The sequence below is a fragment of the Salmo trutta genome, chromosome 19, assembly GCF_901001165.1.
Source record: "Salmo trutta chromosome 19, fSalTru1.1, whole genome shotgun sequence".
NCBI classification, from domain to species: Eukaryota; Metazoa; Chordata; class Actinopteri; order Salmoniformes; family Salmonidae; genus Salmo; species Salmo trutta.
In genome coordinates, this window is record NC_042975.1 from 33446227 (window position 1) to 33467726 (window position 21500).

General features: G+C 44.6%; 1 protein-coding gene across 2 annotated transcripts in view; it reads left to right on the forward strand.

Moving 5' to 3' along the window:
* dscama (Down syndrome cell adhesion molecule a) overlaps positions 1-21500 on the forward strand; it is a 162667-nt gene that overhangs the window by 20856 nt on the left and 120311 nt on the right. For both annotated transcript variants that reach the window (XM_029700548.1, XM_029700549.1), the window contains exons 2-3: positions 15210-15527; positions 16284-16433. In XM_029700548.1, coding sequence (XP_029556408.1) covers positions 15210-15527; positions 16284-16433 — 468 coding nt within the window. The remainder of the gene's footprint in view (positions 1-15209; positions 15528-16283; positions 16434-21500) is intronic.

Sequence of the window (21500 nt, forward strand, 5' to 3'; positions counted from 1 at the left end):
TCCGTGTGTTTACAAGGTTAAAACAGAAACGTTATAAAACGTTGGCCAGCATCCACACTGGAGGAAAGTTTATTGTTCTACAGTAGGCCTACATCTGTCAATCAACTGATAGCCGAAATCAGCTCATCAACTCAGCCAGTGAAACACAAACAGTAGGGTAGCCTTTTATCGGTTTTCATATCTTTCATTATGTGACAATGGATAGGCTAACGGGTAGCCTACAGAATGTAGCCTATTGGAATATAATCAAATAACAAGGGGGCTATTGCAACCCTCGATGGCACTATATTATCGCCAGCTGATGTCTCGTTAAACAATCAATAGCGCTAAATTGACCCGCACAGCTGATCTCAATTGCAACCATTATTGGTCTCCTTATTACCACACCCTAAAATACTGACTGTATTTCTGTATTTTGAAAGTTATATACACTATGTATACAAAAGTATGTGGACACCCCTTTAAATTAGTGGGTTCAGCTATTTCAGCCACACCCATTGCTGACAGGTGTATAACATTGAGCACACAGCCATGCAATCTCCATCTACTACATTGGCAGTAGAAAGGCCTTACTGAAGAGCTCAGTGACTTTCAAAGTGGCACCGTCATATGATGCCACCTTTCCAACAAGTCAGTTCTTACATTTTTTCCTCTGCTACAGCTGCCCCTATCAACTGTAAGTGTTGTTATTGTGAAGTGGAAACGTCTTGGAGCAACAACGGCTCAGCTGCGAAGTGCTAGGATACACAAGCTCACAGAACGGGACCGCCGAGTGCTGAATGCCGTAGCGCGTAAAAATCGTCTTTCCTCTGTTGCAACACTCACTATCGAGTTCTAAACTGCTCTGGAAGCAACGTCAGCACAAGAACTGTTCATCGGGAGCTTGATGAAATGGGTTCCGTGGCCGAGCAGCCGCACACAAGCCTAAGATCCCCATCCACAATGCCAAGCGTCGGCTAGAGTTATGTAAAGCTCGCTGCCATTGGAATCTGGAGCAGTTTGAAACGCATTCTCTTGAGTGATGAATTACTTTTAACCATCTGGCAGTCCAACGGACGAATCTGGCGAGGTCCATACAGAAATGATTTGTCGAGATCAGTGTGGAAGAACTTGAATTGCCTGCCCAGAGCCCTATCCTCAACCCCATCAAACACCTTTGTGATGAATTGAAATGCCGACTGCGAGCCAGGCCTAATTGCCCAAAATCAGTGCTCTACCTCACTAATGCTCTTGTGGCTGAATGAAAGCAAGTCCCCACAGCAATGTTCCAATATCTAGTGGAAAACTTTCCCAGAAGAGTGGAGGCTGTTATAGCAGCAAAGGGGGGACCAACTCCATATTAATGCCCATGATTTTGGAATGAGATGTTTGACGAGCAGGTGTCCACATACTATTGGCAATGTAGTGTATACTTAACTAACAAAAGTTAATGTAATCGCTAAAATATACTTAAGTGTCGAAAGTAAAAGTATGAATCATTTCACATTCTTTATATTAAACAAACCAGACGACACAATTTACTTTTTCTTTTTTTTATTTACGGATAAGCAAGGGCACACTCCAACAGTCAGACATAATTTACAAACGAAGCATTTGTGTTTAGTGAGTCCAGATCAGAGGCAGTAGGGATGACCAGGGATGTTCACTCGATAAGTGTGTGAATTCAACCATTCCTGTCCTGCTTAGCTTTTGAAATGTAACGAGTACCTTTAGGTTTCAGGAAAATGTACGGAGTAAAAAGTACATTATTTTCTTTAGGAATGTAGTGAAATAAAAGTAAAAGTTGTCAAAATATAAATATTAAAGTAAAGTACAAATATCCCAAAAAACGACTTAAGTAGTACTGTAAAGTATTTTTTACTTCAGAACATTACACCACTTGTCATTCCAAATGTTGTCAGTCAAAGCATTATAAAGGGATTATAAAGGAAGTATTATAAAGGTTTCGTCATATAAGTTTGTGTGTGTTTATGTGCACGTTCAGCTTTATAACGGCAGTAGAGGGAGCTCGTTTAGCCATTAGTAAACAGAGTTTCTCTGTTTCCTCATCATGCCAGCTCACCCCACTCTCTCTCTGTTCTCTCTGTCACTCACTCACTCACTCACTCACTCACTCACTCACTCACTCACTCACTCACTCACTCACTCACTCACTCACTCCTCTCTCTGTCCCTCTCTCTCCTCTCTGTGATTCAGACATCAGTGTCTCAGAGAAAGTGTGAGAACGACCCTCATCTCATTGCGTGTCCTCAGGAGGATCCACATCAGAGGAGGATATCATTGGTTTTACATAGTGCTGGAGCACAGTGCCACTAAGCATGCTTCTCAGTATTATTCATGAGAGCAAATTGGGAGCCGGGGAGTCAGTCTGCAGCAGCGGCGGGCAGGCGTGGGCCTTTTCGTTCCTGGGCTGTAGCAATGCGCCTCTTGTCGTGTAAGCCCTGGGGGCAGGAGAGGGAAGGGGGTGTGGGAGTGTGCTTTCTCACTGTTACATTCCCCCGTCCTATCCTACCCCTCCCACACATCCCTATTCCACACCCTCCCGTCCCCTCCGTACCCACCCCACCCCCTCCTTCCTCTCTTCTCCCGAGGTGCTCTGCCTTAATTACCTGCAGCTACAATCCTGAGCTCCGACATGGCCTGTCAGTGTACCACAGTCACTGTCTGCCACTGGGGAAGGCAGCCCAACACCGGACCAGATCACACCACAGACACACAGACAGAGCTTTGCCCTGCTCTGTCCTCAACAAGCATGGCCATGCTGTAATGGCTAACAGCAAACCAACAATGCTACAGCCGCTATCACTCCGACAGCCTTGTCTTAGGAATGGACTGGAGGACATAATATGGCCAGTTGCTACATAACTGTATGAAGGTCAAGGGATGTTGAGATACTGTACCGTTGTTGCACACACTTGTGAATATGGAGGACACTATTAAGAATTCGGGAGGCTGAAATTAGGAACATTTAGGAGTTTGGCTGTCATTTGTTGGGTGGGTGTTGTTTAGTGGAGGTAAACACGTACACAGAGCTGTAAGCTCGGTCAGTTATGTTCCTACATTTACTTAAATAAATCACCTGGGTGGTTTTGAAAGCAGCAGTCGGTGATGGGCAGTTACAAACTGTCCCTGGACAGCTCAATCACTGGGGCTGATTGAGCAGCCGTTGATCTTCACATGAGAGACAGAGAGAGTTTTAAGTGTTCCGTACAAAGAAAATCTCCTCTCCTAGTCAGCATGAGCAGCTGGTAGATTCCACATGATTGTTTCACATTATTATCTCTATTGTTGATTAGAGCAAGAAAATGTTGATTGTAGATGGACACCACCAAATATGTTAATTCAGCGCCACTAGCTGGATAGCCCTACAGCACACACACACACACATTCACCTTGACTGGAGGAGTGTGTGATGGTGCGTGCCCTTGAACTGTTAGGCAGGTAGGCCTCTAGCAGTGTAACAGACAGGAAGCACTCAGAGCCAGACCTGAGCGGACAGGACAGGGAGGGAGCATTAGAGTCACCAGCAATCCAGAATCAGAGCCTTCGCTATGGACCTTCACCAACAGGGAGTGACACAACTGCAGTGTCATACATTATTTCACACCAAGAGAAATCCCTCTTCCAAACCCAACAGCCAAACCAGCCACACACCCTTAGACCCCTCATCTTTGCTGATAGAGGGAAATACAAAAGCCCCATTCATTATATATGTGTTGGATTCATTATTGAACAGTATCACTTTTTAGTTCTTTGTGGTTTGGCTCATGGAAAAATTATGTTGATTAAAGTTACAGGTCACTGATTGTGTTAGGGCTTTTAGAGAGGTGTCTGTGGGGATGACTGAGGTCAGTGGATGGTGTACAGTATGTGTGTGTGGGCGTGAGTGCATGAGAGAGAGAGAGAGAGAGAGAGAGAGAGAGAGAGAGAGAGCTGTCATGTACTTTTTACTGAGGACTCGCTTCCGTCTGGCCACTCTACCATAAAGGCCTGATTGGTGGAGTGCTGCAGAGATGGTTTTCCTTCTGGAATATTTTCCAATCTCCACAGAGGAACCATTGGGTTCTTGGTCAACTACCTGATAAAGGCCCTTCTCCCCCGATTGCTCAGTTTGGTCGGGTGGCCAGCTCTAGGAAGAGTCTTGGTGGTTCCAAACTTCTTCCATTTAAGAATGATAGGAGGCTACTGTGTTCTTGGGGACATTCAATGCAGCAGACATTTTCTGGTACCCTTTCCCAGACCTGTGCCTCAACACAATCCTGTCTCGGAGCTCTACAGACAATTCCTTCGACCTCATGGCTTGGTTTTTGCTCTGACATGCACTGTCAACTATGTGACCTTATATAGACAGGTGTGTGCCTTTCCAAATCAATTGAATTTACCACAGGTGGACTCCAATCAAGTTGTTGAAACATCTCAAGGATGATCAATGGAATGATGCACATGAGCTCAATTTGGATCCATTTTAGAATAAGGCTGTAACGTAACAAAATGTGGAAAAGTCAAGGGGTCTGAATACCTTTCGAAGACACTGTATACAAGCTGCTCTTCTTGAATGACGAAGTCGGGATCCTTAAATGACCTGCCCTAACCTGGCATGAATCACTGACAACTTTAAATAAACCGTGTAAATTTACTTTTAAGGAAATACTATTGCACACTCGACATAAACATGGCCAATAGCCTACATAACATATTCATGAGAACAAAGACATAATTTGCATAAATGGGTTGGCAATACCAAACAAAGAGAAAACAATGCTAATATTTATATAATGGTAAACAGACTCTGGTGTTTGTGCCAGTTGTGTAGCCAGAAATGTATTGGTGGATGGACCTGCAGAAATTTGGGTGGGGAAAACTTCCTGCAATTTGGAACATTTTGCCATGGAGCAAAGAAAAAGGTTTGCAGTTTTATAGCTAATCTCATGCTATTCTAAATTTTGCCATGAAACTGAGAGAAAATGTTGCTGTTTTAAAGCAAATTTCCTGCAATTCTATACATTTTGCCATGAGGCTGAGAGAACATTTAGCATTTTTAAAGCTAATTAAAATGAAAACATAGGTGTGTTGACTGTGATAAAGGCACTGGATTATGCACTGTCTTGTTTGTTAAATTATCAAATGAAATAGGCAGTGGCAAGTCATATATAGCCATAGAAGCTCAGTGACATAATTATGCCTCGATGCAGTCATATTCGTGTTTTATTGTGGGTGTGACTTTCAGTTAGTTCTTTTTGGCAACCCATCCAGTGAGAGCGAATGTCATTCTCGTTTATCTGGTCTGTTATATTTAATAAAATCTGACTAACCCAGTGCACTGCTTGGTATGAATTCTATCTGACTGTGTTTGCATGTTTAGGTAAAAAGACACTTAATGTCCCATTTGGAACACTGACAAGTAAAGAGCATAACATCTGTTCAATCTGATTGGTGGGGCTTACCCAGGCCCACCCGTGCCTACGCCCCTGGTTTGTGCTCTTATATAGGCCTAATACAGTAAGGCATACTGTTTGGGATTAGCGATAGCACAGGGTTAGCAAGAAATGTTTGTACCTAACAATCAGTCCATTTGTTTGGGGAGAAATGGAGAAAAATGTCTGGACGTGGCAATAGGCCTAGCTCACAGGCACATCATCACACACATCTTCATTCCCATATAATCCCATAGCCTAATTGTGGTGGATGTATAAGATCCAAAACGCCTGCAAATAACAGATATCAGCAGAGCTAGAGTAAGTCTATTTATTTTCATTTTATTTTATTTCACCTTTATTTAACCAGATAGACTAGTTGAGAACAAGTTCTTATTTGCAACTGCGACCTGGCCAAGATAAAGCAAAGCAGTTCGACACATATAACAACACAGAGTTACACATGGAATAAACAAAACATACAGTCAATTATACAGTAGAACAAAAGAAAACAAAAAGTCTACATACAGTGAGTGCAAATGAGGTAAGTTAAGGCAATAAATAGGCCATGGTGGCGATGTAATTACAATATAGCAATTAAACACTGGAATGGTAGATGTGCAGAAGATGAATGTGCAAGTAGAGATACTGGGGTGCAAAGGAGCAAGATAAATAAATAAATACAGTATGGGGATGAGGTAGGTAGGTAGATGGGCTGTTTACAGATGGGCTATGCACAGGTGCAGTGATCTGTGAGCTGCTCTGACAGCTGGTGCTTAAAGCTAGTGAGGGAGATATGAGTCTCCAGCTTCAGAGATTTGTGCAGTTTGTTCCAGTCATTGGCAGCAGAGAACTGGAAGGAAAGACGACCAACGGAGGAATTGGCTTTGGGGGTGACCAGTGAGATATACCTGCTGGAGCGCGTGCTACGAGTGGGTGCTGCTATGGTGACCAGTGAGCTGAGATAAGGCGGGGCTTTACCTAGCAGGGTCTTGTAGATAACCTGTAGCCAGTGGGTTTGGCTACGAGTATGAAGCGAGGGCCAACCAACGAGAGCGTACAGGTCGCAATGGTGGGTAGTATATGGGGCTTTGGTGACAAAACGGATGGCACTGTGATAGACTGCATCCAGTTTGTTGAGTAGAGTGTTGGAGGCTATTTTATAGATAGTAGCCTTATAGTAGCTAGTAGCCTCTATAGTAGCCTTTCAGACCAAACAGACACACAGACAGAAAGACAGATAGCCAGACAGACAGACATCTGTAGTCTGGCCCAGGCTGATGGATGTGTATTGATAGGCTACACATTAATCTTTCATCTGTCTTTTTAAAATTCCCTCGGCCTGGTTTTGAGCTTTCCCTTGCTTTTCCCCTCTCAGTATTATCAATAGATTCTCAAAAGTATAGCTGATACTCTGTTAAAGCAACTGTATATACTTCAGCCAGGCAGCAATGTTTATTTCATGTGATCTGACTGTTTTATCACTGCTGTTAATGAGATGATTATTCACACAGCCACCCTCTAGAAGTTCACTGCCAGCACCACCCACACACACATGGTCGTTTTTGGTCCTAACAGTCTGTTGATTTACCTCAGTTTGACTAGGTCATTCAGTTAATAAGACAGCTGAAGATAGCTTGGTCATAAGAGACAGCTAAGTATTTTTTGCTGTGTGTGGTTGTGGTAATATTTGACATTACAGCAGAGCATAAAGTGGTGATAACGGGGTGCAACAGGCACATCTCTCGGTGACATTCAGAAAGCAAGTGGTGAGGAGAGCTAACAGTATCCTAGACGGTCCTGATCAACCCCTGCTTGACCATTTTGTGCTTTTCCCCTCAGGTCATCAAAGACTTCCCAAACCCAATAGCAGCAGATACAAGAACTCTTTTATCCCACAGGCCATAAACTTTCTGAATCTGCACATGAAGTGAAATGTATTTAAATTGCTGTACTTTTGCACAATGATTGCACCTTTTATCCATCTCATTGCTTCATGTTATGTATATATATATATATAGGTTGTATGGTTGTAACCGTTGTTATTGTTGAACCCTGACTGCACAACACATTTCCCAATTGGGACAATAAAGATGACTTGAACTTGAACATGAGTGCATACAAGTCCCCAGACTCTATCTATCACATAGAATCAAATCACATTTTATTGGTCACATACACATGGTTAGCAGATGTTAACCTCTCTGGGCTAGGTGGGACGCTTGCGCTTGCGTCCCACCTACTCAACAGCCAGTTGAATCCCGTGGCGCGTTATTCAAATACCTTAGAAATGCTATTACTTCAATTTCTCAAACATATGACTATTTTACACCATTTTAAAGACAAGACTCTCGTTAATCTAACCACACTGTCCGATTTCAAAAAGGCTTTACAACGAAAGCAAAACATTAGATTATGTCAGCAGAGTACCCAGCCAGAAATAATCAGACACCCATTTTTCAAGCTAGCATATAATGTCACATAAACCCAAACCACAGCTAAATGCAGCACTAACCTTTGATGATCTTCATCAGATGACAATCTTAGGACATTATGTTATACAATACATGCATGTCTGTTCAATCAAGTTCATATTTATATCAAAAACCAGCTTTTTACATTAGCAGGTGACTAGCATGTGACTAGCATTCCCACCGAACACTTCCGGTGAATTTACTAAATTACTCACGATAAACGTTCACAAAAAACATAACAATTATTTTAAGAATTATAGATACAGAACTCCTCTATGCACTCGATATGTCCGATTTTAAAATAGCTTTTCGGTGAAAGCACATTTTGCAATATTCTGAGTAGATAGCCCGGCATCACAGGGCTAGCTATTTAGACACCCAGCAAGTTTAGCACTCACCAAAGTCAGATTTACTATAAGAAAAATGTTATTACCTTTGCTGTCTTCGTCAGAATGCACTCCCAGGACTTCTACTTCAATAACAAATGTTGGTTTGGTCCCAAATAATCCATTGTTATATCCAAATAGCGGCGTTTTGTTCGTGCGTTCAAGACACTATCCGAAAGGGTAAATAAGGGTTACGAGCACGACGCATTTCGTGACCAAATAATTCTAAATATTCCATTACCGTACTTCGAAGCATGTCAACCGCTGTGTAAAATCAATTTTTATGCCATTTTTCTCGTAAAAAAGCGATAATATTCCGACCGGGAAATCGTTTTTTATTACAAAGAGAGTGAAAGTAAGAGCATGCTATCCCCTCATGCACGAGCCTCAGTCTGATGGCCCTCTGATAGAGCACTTGCCAAACGCGCTAGTGTGTTTCAGCCTGGGAATGGAATTACGTCATTCAGCTTTTTCCCGGGTTCTGAGAGCCTATGGGAGCCGTAGGAAGTGTCACGTCATGCCAGAGACCCCCTGTTTTTGTTAGAGATGATCAAGGAGGGCAAGAAATGGTCAGACAGGCCACTTCCTGTAAGGAATCTTCTCAGGTTTTGGCCTGCCAAATGAGTTCTGTTATACTCACAGACACCATTCAAACAGTTTTAGAAACTTTAGGGTGTTTTCTATCCAAAGCCAATAATTATATGCATATTCTAGTTACTGGGCAGGAGTAGTAACCAGATTAAATCGGGTACGTTTTTTATCCGGCCGTGCAAATACTGCCCCCTAGCCCCAACAGGTTTTAATGCGAGTGTAGCGAAATGCTTGTGCTTCTAGTCCCAACAGTGCAGTAATATCTAACTAGTAATCTAACAATTCCACAACAACTACCTAATACACACAAATCTAAAAGAGGTGAATGAGAATATGTAGATATAAATATATGGATGAGCGATGGCCGAGCGGCATAGGCAAGGTGCAATAGATGATATAACATACAGTATATACAGTACATATGATATGAGTGATGTAAGATATGTAAACATTATTAAAGTGCCATTATTTAAAGTGGCATTGTGTAAAGTGACTAGTGATCCATTTGTTAAAATGGCCAGTGATTGGGTCTCCATGTAGGCAGCAGCCTCTCTGAGTTAGTGATTGCTGTTTAGCAGTCTGATGGCCTTGAGATAGAAGCTGTTTTTCAGTCTCTCGGTCCCAGCTTTGATGCACCTGTACTGACCTTACCTTCTGGATGGTAGCGGAGTGAACAGGCAGTGGCTCGGGTGGTTGTTGTCTTTGATTATCTTTTTTGCCTTCCTGTGACATCGGGTGCTATAGGTGTCATGGAGGGCAGGTAGTTTGCCCCCGGTGATGCATTGTGCAGACCGCACCACCCTCTGGAGAGCCTTGCGGTTGTGGGCGGAGCAGTTGCCGGACAGGATGCTCTCGATTGATGATTTGTAAAGTTAGTCAGGGTTTTGGATGACAAGCCACATTTCTTCAGCATCCTGAGGTTGAAGAGGCGCTGTTACACCTTCTTCACCACACTGTCTGTGTGGGTGGACCATTTCAGTGTGTCATTGATGTGTACGCCGAGGAACTTAAAACGTTCCACTTTCTCCACTGCTGTCCCTTCGATGGGGATAGGGGGGTGTTCCCTCTGCTGTTTCCTGAAGTCCACGTTCGTCTCCTTTGTTTTGTTGACGTTGAATGAGAGGTTGTTTTCCTGACACCACACTCCGAGTGCCCTCACCGTCGTTGTTGGTAATCAAGCCCACTACTGTTGTGTCATCTGCAAACTTGATGATTGAGTTGGAGGCGTGCATGGCCACGCAGCTGTGGGTGCAGGAGGGGGCTGAGCACGCTCCCTTGTGGGGCCCCAATGATGAGGGTCAGCGAGGTGGAGATGTTGTTTCCTACCTTCACCACCTGGGGGCGGCCCGTCAGAAAGTCCAGGACCCAATTGCACAGGGCGGGGTTGAGGCCCAGGGCCTCCAGCTTGACGATGAGCTTGGAGGGTACTATGTTGTTAAATGCTGAGCTGTATTCAATGAACAGCATTCTTACATAGTTATTCCTCTTGTCCAGATGGGATAGGGCAGTGGGCAGTGTGATGGCGATTGCAGTTTGCTAATCTTCTGTGTATCTCTACGTTATCCACTGTCTAACTCCAGTCATTTGGGCTGTGAGTCAGTGTGGGCATTCATGGAGGTCCAGGAGGAGATAATAAATGGCCATTTCGGCCAGGCCGTAATGTGTACTCTACTCTCTGTGTTAGAGAGATGCGCTGTCTTGTTATTTGTTGTTTGTTTTCCTGCATCTGCGTCCCCCTGTTCTATACGGGCTGAGCAAGCCTGGATGTGAGAGACAGGGTCAGGTGACCATGAAGAGCTGAATGGTACCGAGAAACTGAGAAAAGGAAAGGGAGAGAGAAAGGAGGGGAGAAGAGGAGAGGAGAGAGAGTGGGATGGAGAGGGAGGGGAGAGAGAAAATATGGGAGAAGAGGAGAGAGAGTGAGATGAGAGGGAGGGGAGAGAGAAAGGAGGTGCGAAAAGGAGAGGAGAGAGAGTGGGGTGGAGAGGGAAGGGAGAGAGAGAGAAAGGAGGGAGAAGAGGAGAGGAGAGAGAGTGAGATGGAGAGGGAAGGGAGAGAGAGAGAAAGGAGGGGAGGAGAGGAGAGAGAGTGGGATGGAGAGGGAAGAGAGCGAGAGAGAGAAAGGATGGGAGAAGAGGAGAGGAGAGAGAGTGAGATGGAGAGGGAAGGGAGAGAGAGAAAGGAGGAGAGGAGAGGGGAGAAGAGGAGAGGAGAGAGAGTGGGATGGAGAGGGAAGAGAGAGAGAGAGAGAAAGGATGGGAGAAGAGGAGAGGAGAGAGAGTGAGATGGAGAGGGAAGGGAGAGAGAGAAAGGAGGGGAGAAGAGGAGAGGAGAGAGAGTGGGATGGAGAGGGAAGGGAGAGAGAGAGAAAGGAGGGGAGAAGAGGAGAGGAGAGGAGAGAAAGTGTGATGGAGAGGGAAGGGAGAGAGAGAAAGGAGGAGAGGAGAGGAGAGAGAGTGGGATGGAGAGGGAAGAGAGAGAGAGAGAGAGAGAAAGGAGGAGAGAAGAGGAGAGGAGAGAAAATGGGATGGAGAGGGAAGGGACAGAGAAAGAGATAGAGTGAAGAAGAAAAAAGGAGGGGTGGTCATTTTCTGGAGAGAGCAGTGGAGAGCTGCAGAGACAGAGAGTGTGGGAGAATGCCTCTGACATTCTTAGTGGCCTTTCTCACTTTCTCTCTGTCTCTCTCTTTCTCTCTCTGCTAGTAACTGCCTGTATCTTATTGGCTGAGTGCTTTCAATCTCTCTCTCTCTGTCTCTCTCTCTCCTCCACTATACCTCACTGTTTTCCTTGACAATGCTCTGTAAAGTATCTCTCTCTGCTCTCCTCCATTGGGTTCTGGGCTCTAGCAGCGACTGCATTCGTCCATCACGGCTTCACTGTTTTAAGGAATCAGCCGTGTAGAAACGGGAGCTACATTTTTAATGAGTATGTAAAAAGGTGGATTGAGACAAAAGCAGTCATGAGGCAGCCTTTCTTCATTTTTCACCTTTCAAACACACTCAGAGTTCAGCTTTGATGGCTCTTTGTTCGCATTTAGAACCTGCAAAGTACAACAGAGGAGGCTGGCCCTATTCTCCAAACAAGAGCTACACACCTTATGGAACCTGTATGTATTCTGACTGTCTCTCAACCCTGTCTTTGCCTTGCTAAGTGGGATCCACTCATTGTTCATCCATTCCCTCTGTAATGGCTGACGATGCAGCTGGTTGGATTTATATTTATGAGAGCCTCAGGCTAACTCTTAGCATGTATTATTACTATGATGAGCAACCTGCAGCTGCCTAGCTGGTCTGAGAGCTATTGATCTCTGTGTTAACCACAGGGGTAGTGTGTGTGTCTTACAGTAGGACACACACACACTCACACTCACACATGCACACAACCACACACACCACACACACCACACACACACACACACACACGTACACACACACACACAGTTGGAGTTACTACACCATGCTATTCAGACCACTCATCAGTCAAACGTGAATCTTGGTTGTGTGTGTGCACCCAAACAGCCAATCTATTGAACTGTTAATGTTGGGGTCTGACAATTTCCTGTTAGCAGATCCATAAGAATGGAGCGGTCATGCTCTTCCCTTCGTCATTCCATGCTTATGGAAGTCTCCATTTAGAAACTAAAACAACCCTGACTGATGACAACACATGCCATCCAGGCTAGGTGGAAGCAGGTTGTGGTAGATGGAGCCCTTGTTAGGAATTGATGAAGCACTAAAATGTTTGTTCCCAGAAGAGGGGGATTGGCAGCACAGGCAGGCATGTAGGCAGGCTGGGTAGAGACAGGGCAGGCGTGTAGGCAGGCTGGGTAGAGACAGGGCAGGCGTGTAGGCAGGCTGGGTAGAGACAGGGCAGGCGTGTAGGCAGGCTGGGTAGAGACAGGCAGGCATGTAGGCAGGCTGGGTAGAGACAGGCAGGCATGTAGGCAGGCTGGGTAGAGACAGGGCAGGCATGTAGGCAGGCTGGGTAGAGACAGGCAGGCATGTAGGCAGGCTGGGTAGAGACAGGGCAGGCGTGTAGGCAGGCTGGGTAGAGACAGGGCAGGCGTGTAGGCAGGCTGGGTAGAGACAGGGCAGGCATGTAGGCAGACTGGGTAGAGACAGGGCAGGCATGTAGGCAGGCTGGGTAGAGACAGGGCTGGGAATGAGGCAGGCTGGGTAGAGACAGGGCTGGGAATGAGGCAGGCTGGGTAGAGACAGGGCTGGGAATGAGGCAGGCTGGGTAGAGACATGGCTGGAAATGAGGCAGGCTGGGTAGAGACAGGGCTGGGTAGAGACAGGGCTGGGAATGAGGTAGGCTGGGTAGAGACAGGGCTGGGAATGAGGCAGGCTGGGTAGAGACAGGGCAGGCATGTAGGCAGGCTGGGTAGAGACAGGGCAGGGAATGAGGCAGGCTGGGTAGAGACAGGGCTGGAAATGAGGCAGGCTGGGTAGAGACAGGGCTGGGAATGAGGCAGGCTGGGTAGAGACAGGGCTGAGAATGAGGCAGGCTGGGTAGAGACAGGGCTGGGAATGAGGCAGGCTGGGTAGAGACAGGGCAGACATGTAGGCAGGCTGGGTAGAGACAGGGCTGGGAATGAGGCAGGCTGGGTAGAGACAGGGCTGGGAATGAGGCAGGCTGGGTAGAGACAGGGCAGGGAATGAGGCAGGCTAGGTAGAGACAGAGCTGGGAATGAGGCAGGCTGGGTAGAGACAGGGCAGGCATGTAGGCAGGCTGGGTAGAGACAGGGCTGGGAATAAGGCAGGCTGGGTAGAGACAGGGCTGGGAATGAGGCAGGCTGGGTAGAGACAGGGCAGGGAATGAGGCAGGCTAGGTAGAGACAGGGCAGGGAATGAGGCAAGCTGGGTAGAGACAGGGCAGGGAATGAGGCAGTCTGGGTAGAGACAGGGCAGGGAATAAGGCAGGCAGGGTAATGATAGGACAGGGAATGAGGCAGGCTGGGGAGTGACAGGGCAGTGAATGAGGCAGGCTGGGTAGTGACAGGGTAGGGAATGAGGCAGGCTGGGTAGAGACAGGGCAGGCATGTAGGCAGGCTGGGTAGTGACAGGGCAGTGAATGAGACAGGATGGGTAGTGACAGGGCAGGGAATGAGGCAGGCTGGGTAGTGACAGGGCAGGGAATGAGGTAGGCTGGGTACTCTATAATAGAGCACCTTTGAGTACATCACAAAGTACATTGCTTTAGTGTTAGGTTGTGACAGGACGGGGAGTGAGGATCACACACCAACAGGTAGGCTGTCTACAGTGACAAGGCAGGTTGTGGGTATAGTCTGGAAAAATACTTTTTACATAATTAAGTTGCTACAAACTGTGATGAGATGACAAACACACAACAACAATTCCAATCTATTTGCTATTAAGAAAAAAAGACAGGTTTGGTATCGTTCTCAACAGTTTTTTTCATATCCAATAATAATCCATATAACTAAATGACGGCCATATAAGGAGCAGATAATGTATTTAGGAGAACTCACCCAAAGCCCATGTTAACAATAAGGCAGACACACTAGGTTACATGGAGTGCTTGCTTAGTATCTTTGATTTCCCAGAAGCCTCGGTGCCTGCCTACGCAGTACACCATACCAGCTCATAAAGGATTGGTTCAGTATTGTGTTGGGTGGGAGGGAGTAGCAGCATCCACCTGCACACACGCCACATTTCTTAGCGGGGTCATGGCTCACCCCTTCACAAGCAGCCCTCCAGCCCCAGTTTCCCATTATGCACTGTGTTTGTAATCAGGTCTGGTGCTATGCTGGCCCTCCAAGTTCCTCTCCTCTCCCTCGGCTCCTCTGAAATGCCTCTTAATACTGAAAAACTTTCCTTTCTCCATTCCTCCTCACTGCAGTTGAAAATAGCACTTTGGCCATGCAGTCAGAGCACAACACCATTACAGCACCACAGACTCAAAGTGAAATACAACATAAGAAGTCTTAGAGATAAATGCATAGTGGAGCTCTGCTGACGAGGCATTCAGATGTTTTAGTTTAGAAATATTGCAAACTGGCCTCCATTGTTAAGATGGAGACTGGTTCTTCTGGCCATTCATCGGTTGTTTATTTCACTCAAAATGTTACATTGTAAAACAACTCCCATAAAAATACCCCTCCAAATAAGGGGATAGAGAATACATTTCAGAAAAATATTTTCCAAAAACGTAAAAAGGCTCAGTGTTTTTTCTTCACGTTGATCAGGATCAGAGATATACAGTAAATATTGGTAAAAATCAAAGGTAGCTAAAGGCTGAACATTAGTTGAGAAGATGGGCAGCAAAAAACCTAAACACTACCAATGACTAACATTCCCTCCTCTGCTCTGTTTTCTTTGCAGTTTTCAGTGAAGATCTACGTTCCAGCTTATATTTTGTCAATGCATCTGTGCAAGAGGTAGTGTTTGCAAGCACCACAGGGACCTCGGTGCCCTGTCCCGCCGTGGGCGTGCCCCCCGCCTCGCTGCGCTGGTACCTGGCCACCGGAGAGGAAATCTACGATGTCCCCGGGATCCGCCACGTGCACCCCAATGGCACCCTCCAGATCTTCCACTTCAACCCCTCCAGCTTCAGCAACCTCATCCATGACAACACCTACTATTGCACAGCGGAGAACCCCTCAGGGAAAATCAGGAGCCAAGATGTCCATATTAAGGCTGGTGAGGGGTCTATCTGCTTGGTTTATGCATACTGTATATTGTACAGTAGGGTTGTTTATCTACAGTAGCAGTGATGTGAGAATTATTATTATTATTATTTCAAAAATAATTTCTAGGTAGTTAACATTATCTAGCGCTAGTCTGTTGTACCTGTTCCAAAACACCAGTATTTCTCCTTCTATAGCTTGTTGTCCATCTTCTTTTTACATGGTGAGCCAACATGTATTCAGCAATTTTATTTCCATTACTGATCAAAACTTGTTTTGTCATGACTCTCTCTTGTCTCTGTTAGGAACATCATATCACAATAAAATCACAGTATCGAATCACAATACATATAGAATCGTGATACACCTAAGGGCACCTAAGTATCGTGATAATATTGTATAGTGAGGTCCCTGGCAAATCCCAGCCCTACAGTATAGTGGTCAGTGTCCAGTGTGGTTAAGGAAATGGACAGTTGATTACAGAGGTGGGAATTAGGGCTGCAGACAGTGTGGAGATGTTGAACAGAAGCTTGTTGGTCACTAAATGGGGTATAGTATACCACTTGGGTGACTAGTGACCACCTGCTAAACATTTCAGTTGGTAATGTTCAGAGTCTAACCAGGGATGTCTCATTTGTTATGCTTGTGATTAAAGCAGTGAAGAAAGCAAAGAAACAAAATATATAGACAGCATATAATTTTCCAGAACAGAAAAATGAAAGTCAATTCATTGAGGACTCTCATTTCTTGTTTCCCCCATCTCTTCTAGTTCTACGAGAGCCCTACACGGTCCGTGTGGAGGACCAGAAAGCCATGAGAGGCAATGTGGCGGTGTTCAAGTGCATTATCCCAGCCTCGGTGGAGGCCTACATCACTGTTGTGTCCTGGGAGAAAGACACAGTGTCTATCAACGTCCAGAGTAAGTCTCTGCTCTCTAATCACTCTCTAATCACTATATAATGTACAGTTGAAGTAGGAAGTTTACATACATTTAGGTTGGAGTCATTAAAACTCGTTTTTCAACCACTCGACAAATTTCTTGTTAACAAACTATAGTTTTGGCAAGTCGGTTAGGACATCTACTTTGTGCATGACACAAGTCATTTTTCCAACAATTGTTTTCAGACAGATTATTTCACTTATAATTCACTGTATCACAATTCCAGTGGGTCAGAAGTTTACATACACTAAGTTGACTGTGCTTTTAAACAGCTTGGATTATTCCAGCAAATGATGTCATGGTTTTAGAAGCTTCCGATAGGCTAATTGACATCACTTGAGTCAATTGGAGGTGTACCTGTGGATGTATTTCAAGGCCTACCTTCAAACGCAGTGCCTCTTTGCTTGACATCATAGGAAAATCAAAAGAAATCAGCCAAGACCTCAGAAAATAATTGTAGACCTCCACAAGTCTGGTTCATCCTTGGGAGCAATTTCCAAACGCCTGAAGGTACCACGTTCATCTGTACAAACAATAGTACTCAAGTATAAACACCATGGGACCACGCAGCCGTCATACCGCTCAGGAAGGAGACGCGTTCTGTCTCCTAGAGATGAATGTACTTTGGTGCGAAAAGTGCAAATCAATCCCAGAACAACAGCAAAGGAGCTTGTGAAGATGCTGGAGGAAACATGTACAAAAGGTTCTATATCCACAGTAAAACGAGTCCTATATCGACATAACTTGAAAGGCTGCTCAGCAAGGAAGAAGCCACTTCTCCAAAACCGCCATAAAAAAAGCCAGACTATGGTTTTGCATGGTAACAAAGATCGTACTTTTTGGACAAATGTCCTCTGTTCTGATGAAACAAAAATAGAACTGTTTGGCCATAATGACCATCGTTATGTTTGGAGGATAACGGGGGAGGCTTGTAAGCCGAAGAACACCATCCCAACCGTGAAGCACGTGGGTGGCAGCATCATTTTTGGAGGTGCTTTGCTGCAGGATGGACTGGTGCACTTCACAAATTAGATGGCATCATGAGGAAAGAAAATGATGCGGATATATTGAAGCAACATCTCAAGACATCAGTCAGGAAGTTAAAGCTTGGTCGCAAAACGGTCTTCCAAATGGACACTGACCCCAAGCATATTTCCAAAGTTGGGGCAAAATGGCTTAAGGACAACAAAGTCAAGGTATTGGAGTGGCCATCACAAAGCCCTGACCTCCAATCCTATAGAAAATTTGTGGGCAGAACTGAAAAAGCGTGTGCTAGCAAGGAGGCCTACAAACCTGACTCAGTTACACCAGCTCTGTCAGGAGGAATGGTCCAAAATTCACCCACCTTATTGTGGGAAGCTTGAGGAAGGCTACCCGAAATGTTTGACCCAAGTTAAACAATTTAAAGACAATGCTACCAAATACTAATTGAGTGTATGTAAACCTCTGAGCCACTGGGAATGTGGTGAAAGAAATAAAAGCTGAAATAAATCATTCTCTCTATTATTATTCTGACATTTCACATTCTTAAAATAAAATGGTGATCCTAACTGACCTAAGACAGGGAATTTTAACTAGGATTAAATGTAAAAATGTATTTTGCTAAGGTGTATGTAAACTTCCAACTTCAACTGTATATAGAGAACATGTTATGTAAAAATCTTCACCATACCAGTCTGGTAAGTGAGTATCTCACTGCAAGAATAGAAGGCCATAGTTCTGAGATAGCTAAGTGTTTTGACCCAAGGGATGTGTGGATGTGCTTTGCGCTGTCTGTCTGCAAGGCCTTTTGAGGTCAGACTGGACTAGTAGATTAGCACCCATGCCCCTGTTCCAGCCATGCAACCAGCTCGTTACATTCTGTTGTGTGTCCACATCTGTCGGACCCCATGACAGAGTGTCCCTATTTCCCTGTTGACCCAGGCTGGACGAGAGTCTTCCACAAGAGCAGGGACGAGGGCATGGCAACCCTGTGGTGTCACTTAGCCTCACTGCTATTGACCCAGTTCTCTGGTGATGGGAGCCATTGCCTTGCTCGTCTACTCGGTCTGCGTTGCTCGTCTACTCGATTGTTTCCTAGCCCCCGGGGGCAAATTCACTTTATGTCGGGCATTTAACAAACTCAATAGACAAAGCTAATGTTGTTTTGGCTTTTGAACGGAGGGAAAATGCAGTGATTTCTTTTTTGTTGACGTTTTACAATTTGTCTACTGAGGTGAAAGCAACCATGTTGAAATCTATATCAATCTCTTAATCGTCCATAAATGGATTTGCCGCAAGGATCTTTTGGAGCTGAGCGTATACAGGGTTATGGTTTATGGAATACATATTTTTCATAATGTTGAGTTACATTTCTTTCCTAGAATTAATACTTGACTGTTTGAATGATTGATTGATTGTTCATATGAATGAATTACATGTATGTACTGTATGGATGCAATGCCATCATTTTCTAATGCAAGGCTAAATAGGCCTTTTTCCTAGCTGTCTTTCAAAAGTGAACTTCACTGACAAAACAAAGTGTTTACTTTGCACTGTTAAAATCCATATGTAAACACTGTCAGAAAAATGTTGCCGCCACCAATCCAGTGCTCTTCTCCATGCTTAATAATAAATGACGGAAGTCTATGAATCCATGAGCAAATAGTCTTTATCCACGTCTCAACGCTCAAACCCACCATCCATTCTCCCCATTCTTCATGGCTCATGCATATGAAGTGCAATTTAAAGAGTCTGCGTGTGTGAAAGAATATGTGTGTTTGTGTGTTTGTGTGTATGTGGTATCCATGTTGACTGGTAGCTCTAGACAGATCTCCAAGCCCTACTCTTGTTTTCGATGGGCCGCCAAAGCCCACCTTTTAAATGTTTAATGAGTTAAAAATGAGAATATCAACACTTAGACATGAAAAACTTCACAAATGTAGCTTTTCTGTATCTGGTAGTATGAATTATAGATGGTAGTATTTCTGTTTGGAGAGGTGTACCATGAAGCGCAGGCAGCAGTCCCCCTTTAACCATTCCTCTGTAAGTCTCACTGGGGTTAGGCCCACTTTAGGCTAGGTTGCTGTGCAGAACCTAACGATACACCACTCAAAGAGCTCCAGTGTCTGCATGCGTGGAAAGATGTGCTAATGACCGTGGAAAATACACACATTTAAGAAGACAGTGGGTAGGAGTTGCATTGCATTAAAGTGCATTGTCTATGTCAGTAGTTGTAGGTCAACCCTGGCTGCTCTGTTCTTTATTTTACTCTTATTATTATTTATCCTGATGCCTAGTCACTTTACCCTGCCTTCATGTACATATCTACCTCAAATACCTCTCCACATTCATCTGGTACTGGTACTCCCTGTATATAGCTCCACATTGATCTGGTACTGGTACTTCCTGTATATAGCTTCACATTGATCTGGTACTGGTACTTCCTGTATATAGCTCCACATTGATCTGGTACTAGTACTTCCTGTATATAGCTCCACATTGATCTGGTACTGGTACTTCCTGTATATAGCTCCACATTGATCTGGTACTGGTACTCCCTGTATATAGCTCCACATTGATCTGGTACTGGTACTCCCTGTATATAGCCTCACATTGATCTGGTACTGGTACTCCCTGTATATAGCCACACATTGATCTGGTACTGGTACTCCCTGTATATAGCCTCACATTGATCTGGTACTGGTACTCCCTGTATATAGCCACGCATTGATCTGGTACTGGTACTCCCTGTATATAGCCTCACATTGATCTGGTACTGGTACTCCCTGTATATAGCCTCACATTGATCTGGTACTGGTACTCCCTGTATATAGCCTCACATTAATCTGGTACTGGTACTCCCTGTATATAGCCTCACATTAATCTGGTACTGGTACTTCCTGTATATAGCCACACATTGATCTGGTACTGGTACTCCCTGTATATAGCCTCACATTGATCTGGTACTGGTACTCCCTGTATATAGCCTCACATTAAACTGGTACTGGTACTCCCTGTATATAGCCTCACATTGATCTGGTACTGGTACTCCCTGTATATAGCCTCACATTAATCTGGTACTGGTACTCCCTGTATATAGCCTCACATTAATCTGGTACTGGTACTTCCTGTATATAGCCTCACATTAATCTGGTACTGGTACTCCCTGTATATAGCCACACATTGATCTGGTACTGGTACTCCCTGTATATAGCCTCACATTGATCTGGTACTGGTACTCCCTGTATATAGCCACACATTAATCTGGTACTGGTACTCCCTGTATATAGCTCCATTCTTGTATATTTTATTTTATTCCTCTTGTGTTACTATTTTTATTTTTGAACTCTGCATTGTTCGGAATGGCTCAAGCATTTCACGGTAAAGTTCTCTTCGGCGTATGTGACAAATACAGTTTGATTTGATTCGATTTTTGGTACTGGTGAACTACCGGGTGTGCAGGCTTTTGTTGCAGCCCAGCACTGTCTTATAGTACACAACTGATTGAAACAATTTACTGCTTATCAGGACCTTGACTAGTTAAACCAGATGGTTAATGCAGGGCTGGAACAAAAAGCTGCACACCATATATTGTAGCTCTCCATGCTCAGAGTTGAGGACCGCTGGTGAATCTAATAGATGATGCATAATTACACTGAACCTTTTTCATGACATGGTTCAAAACACAAACAATATGGTAACATTATTTTAGATGGAAAGGCAAAATGGTAAAGTGATGATCGTGTGGCAGGAATTATAGCAATGATTTGAAGAGGGAAAAGTAAGGCCCATATCCCATTAAATTGTGTCTATAGCTACATGCTCCCCTCTGATAAGCAGCTGATTCTCACTAAGATATGGGTGAAGATATAGGTGCGGATAAAGCACCCACACATTTATATTTTCTCTGCTCTGCTGTGTGGCTGGCTGGCTGCAATAGCAGAATGCAGGATCAATCCTGTTATGTATTGTTCTTGGTTCTAAGCTCTGGAATGTTTTCATTCCAATAGTGAAGGGTACCTTGCATCCACAACTGTCTTATAGATTTGGTCCTTCTGAGAACCA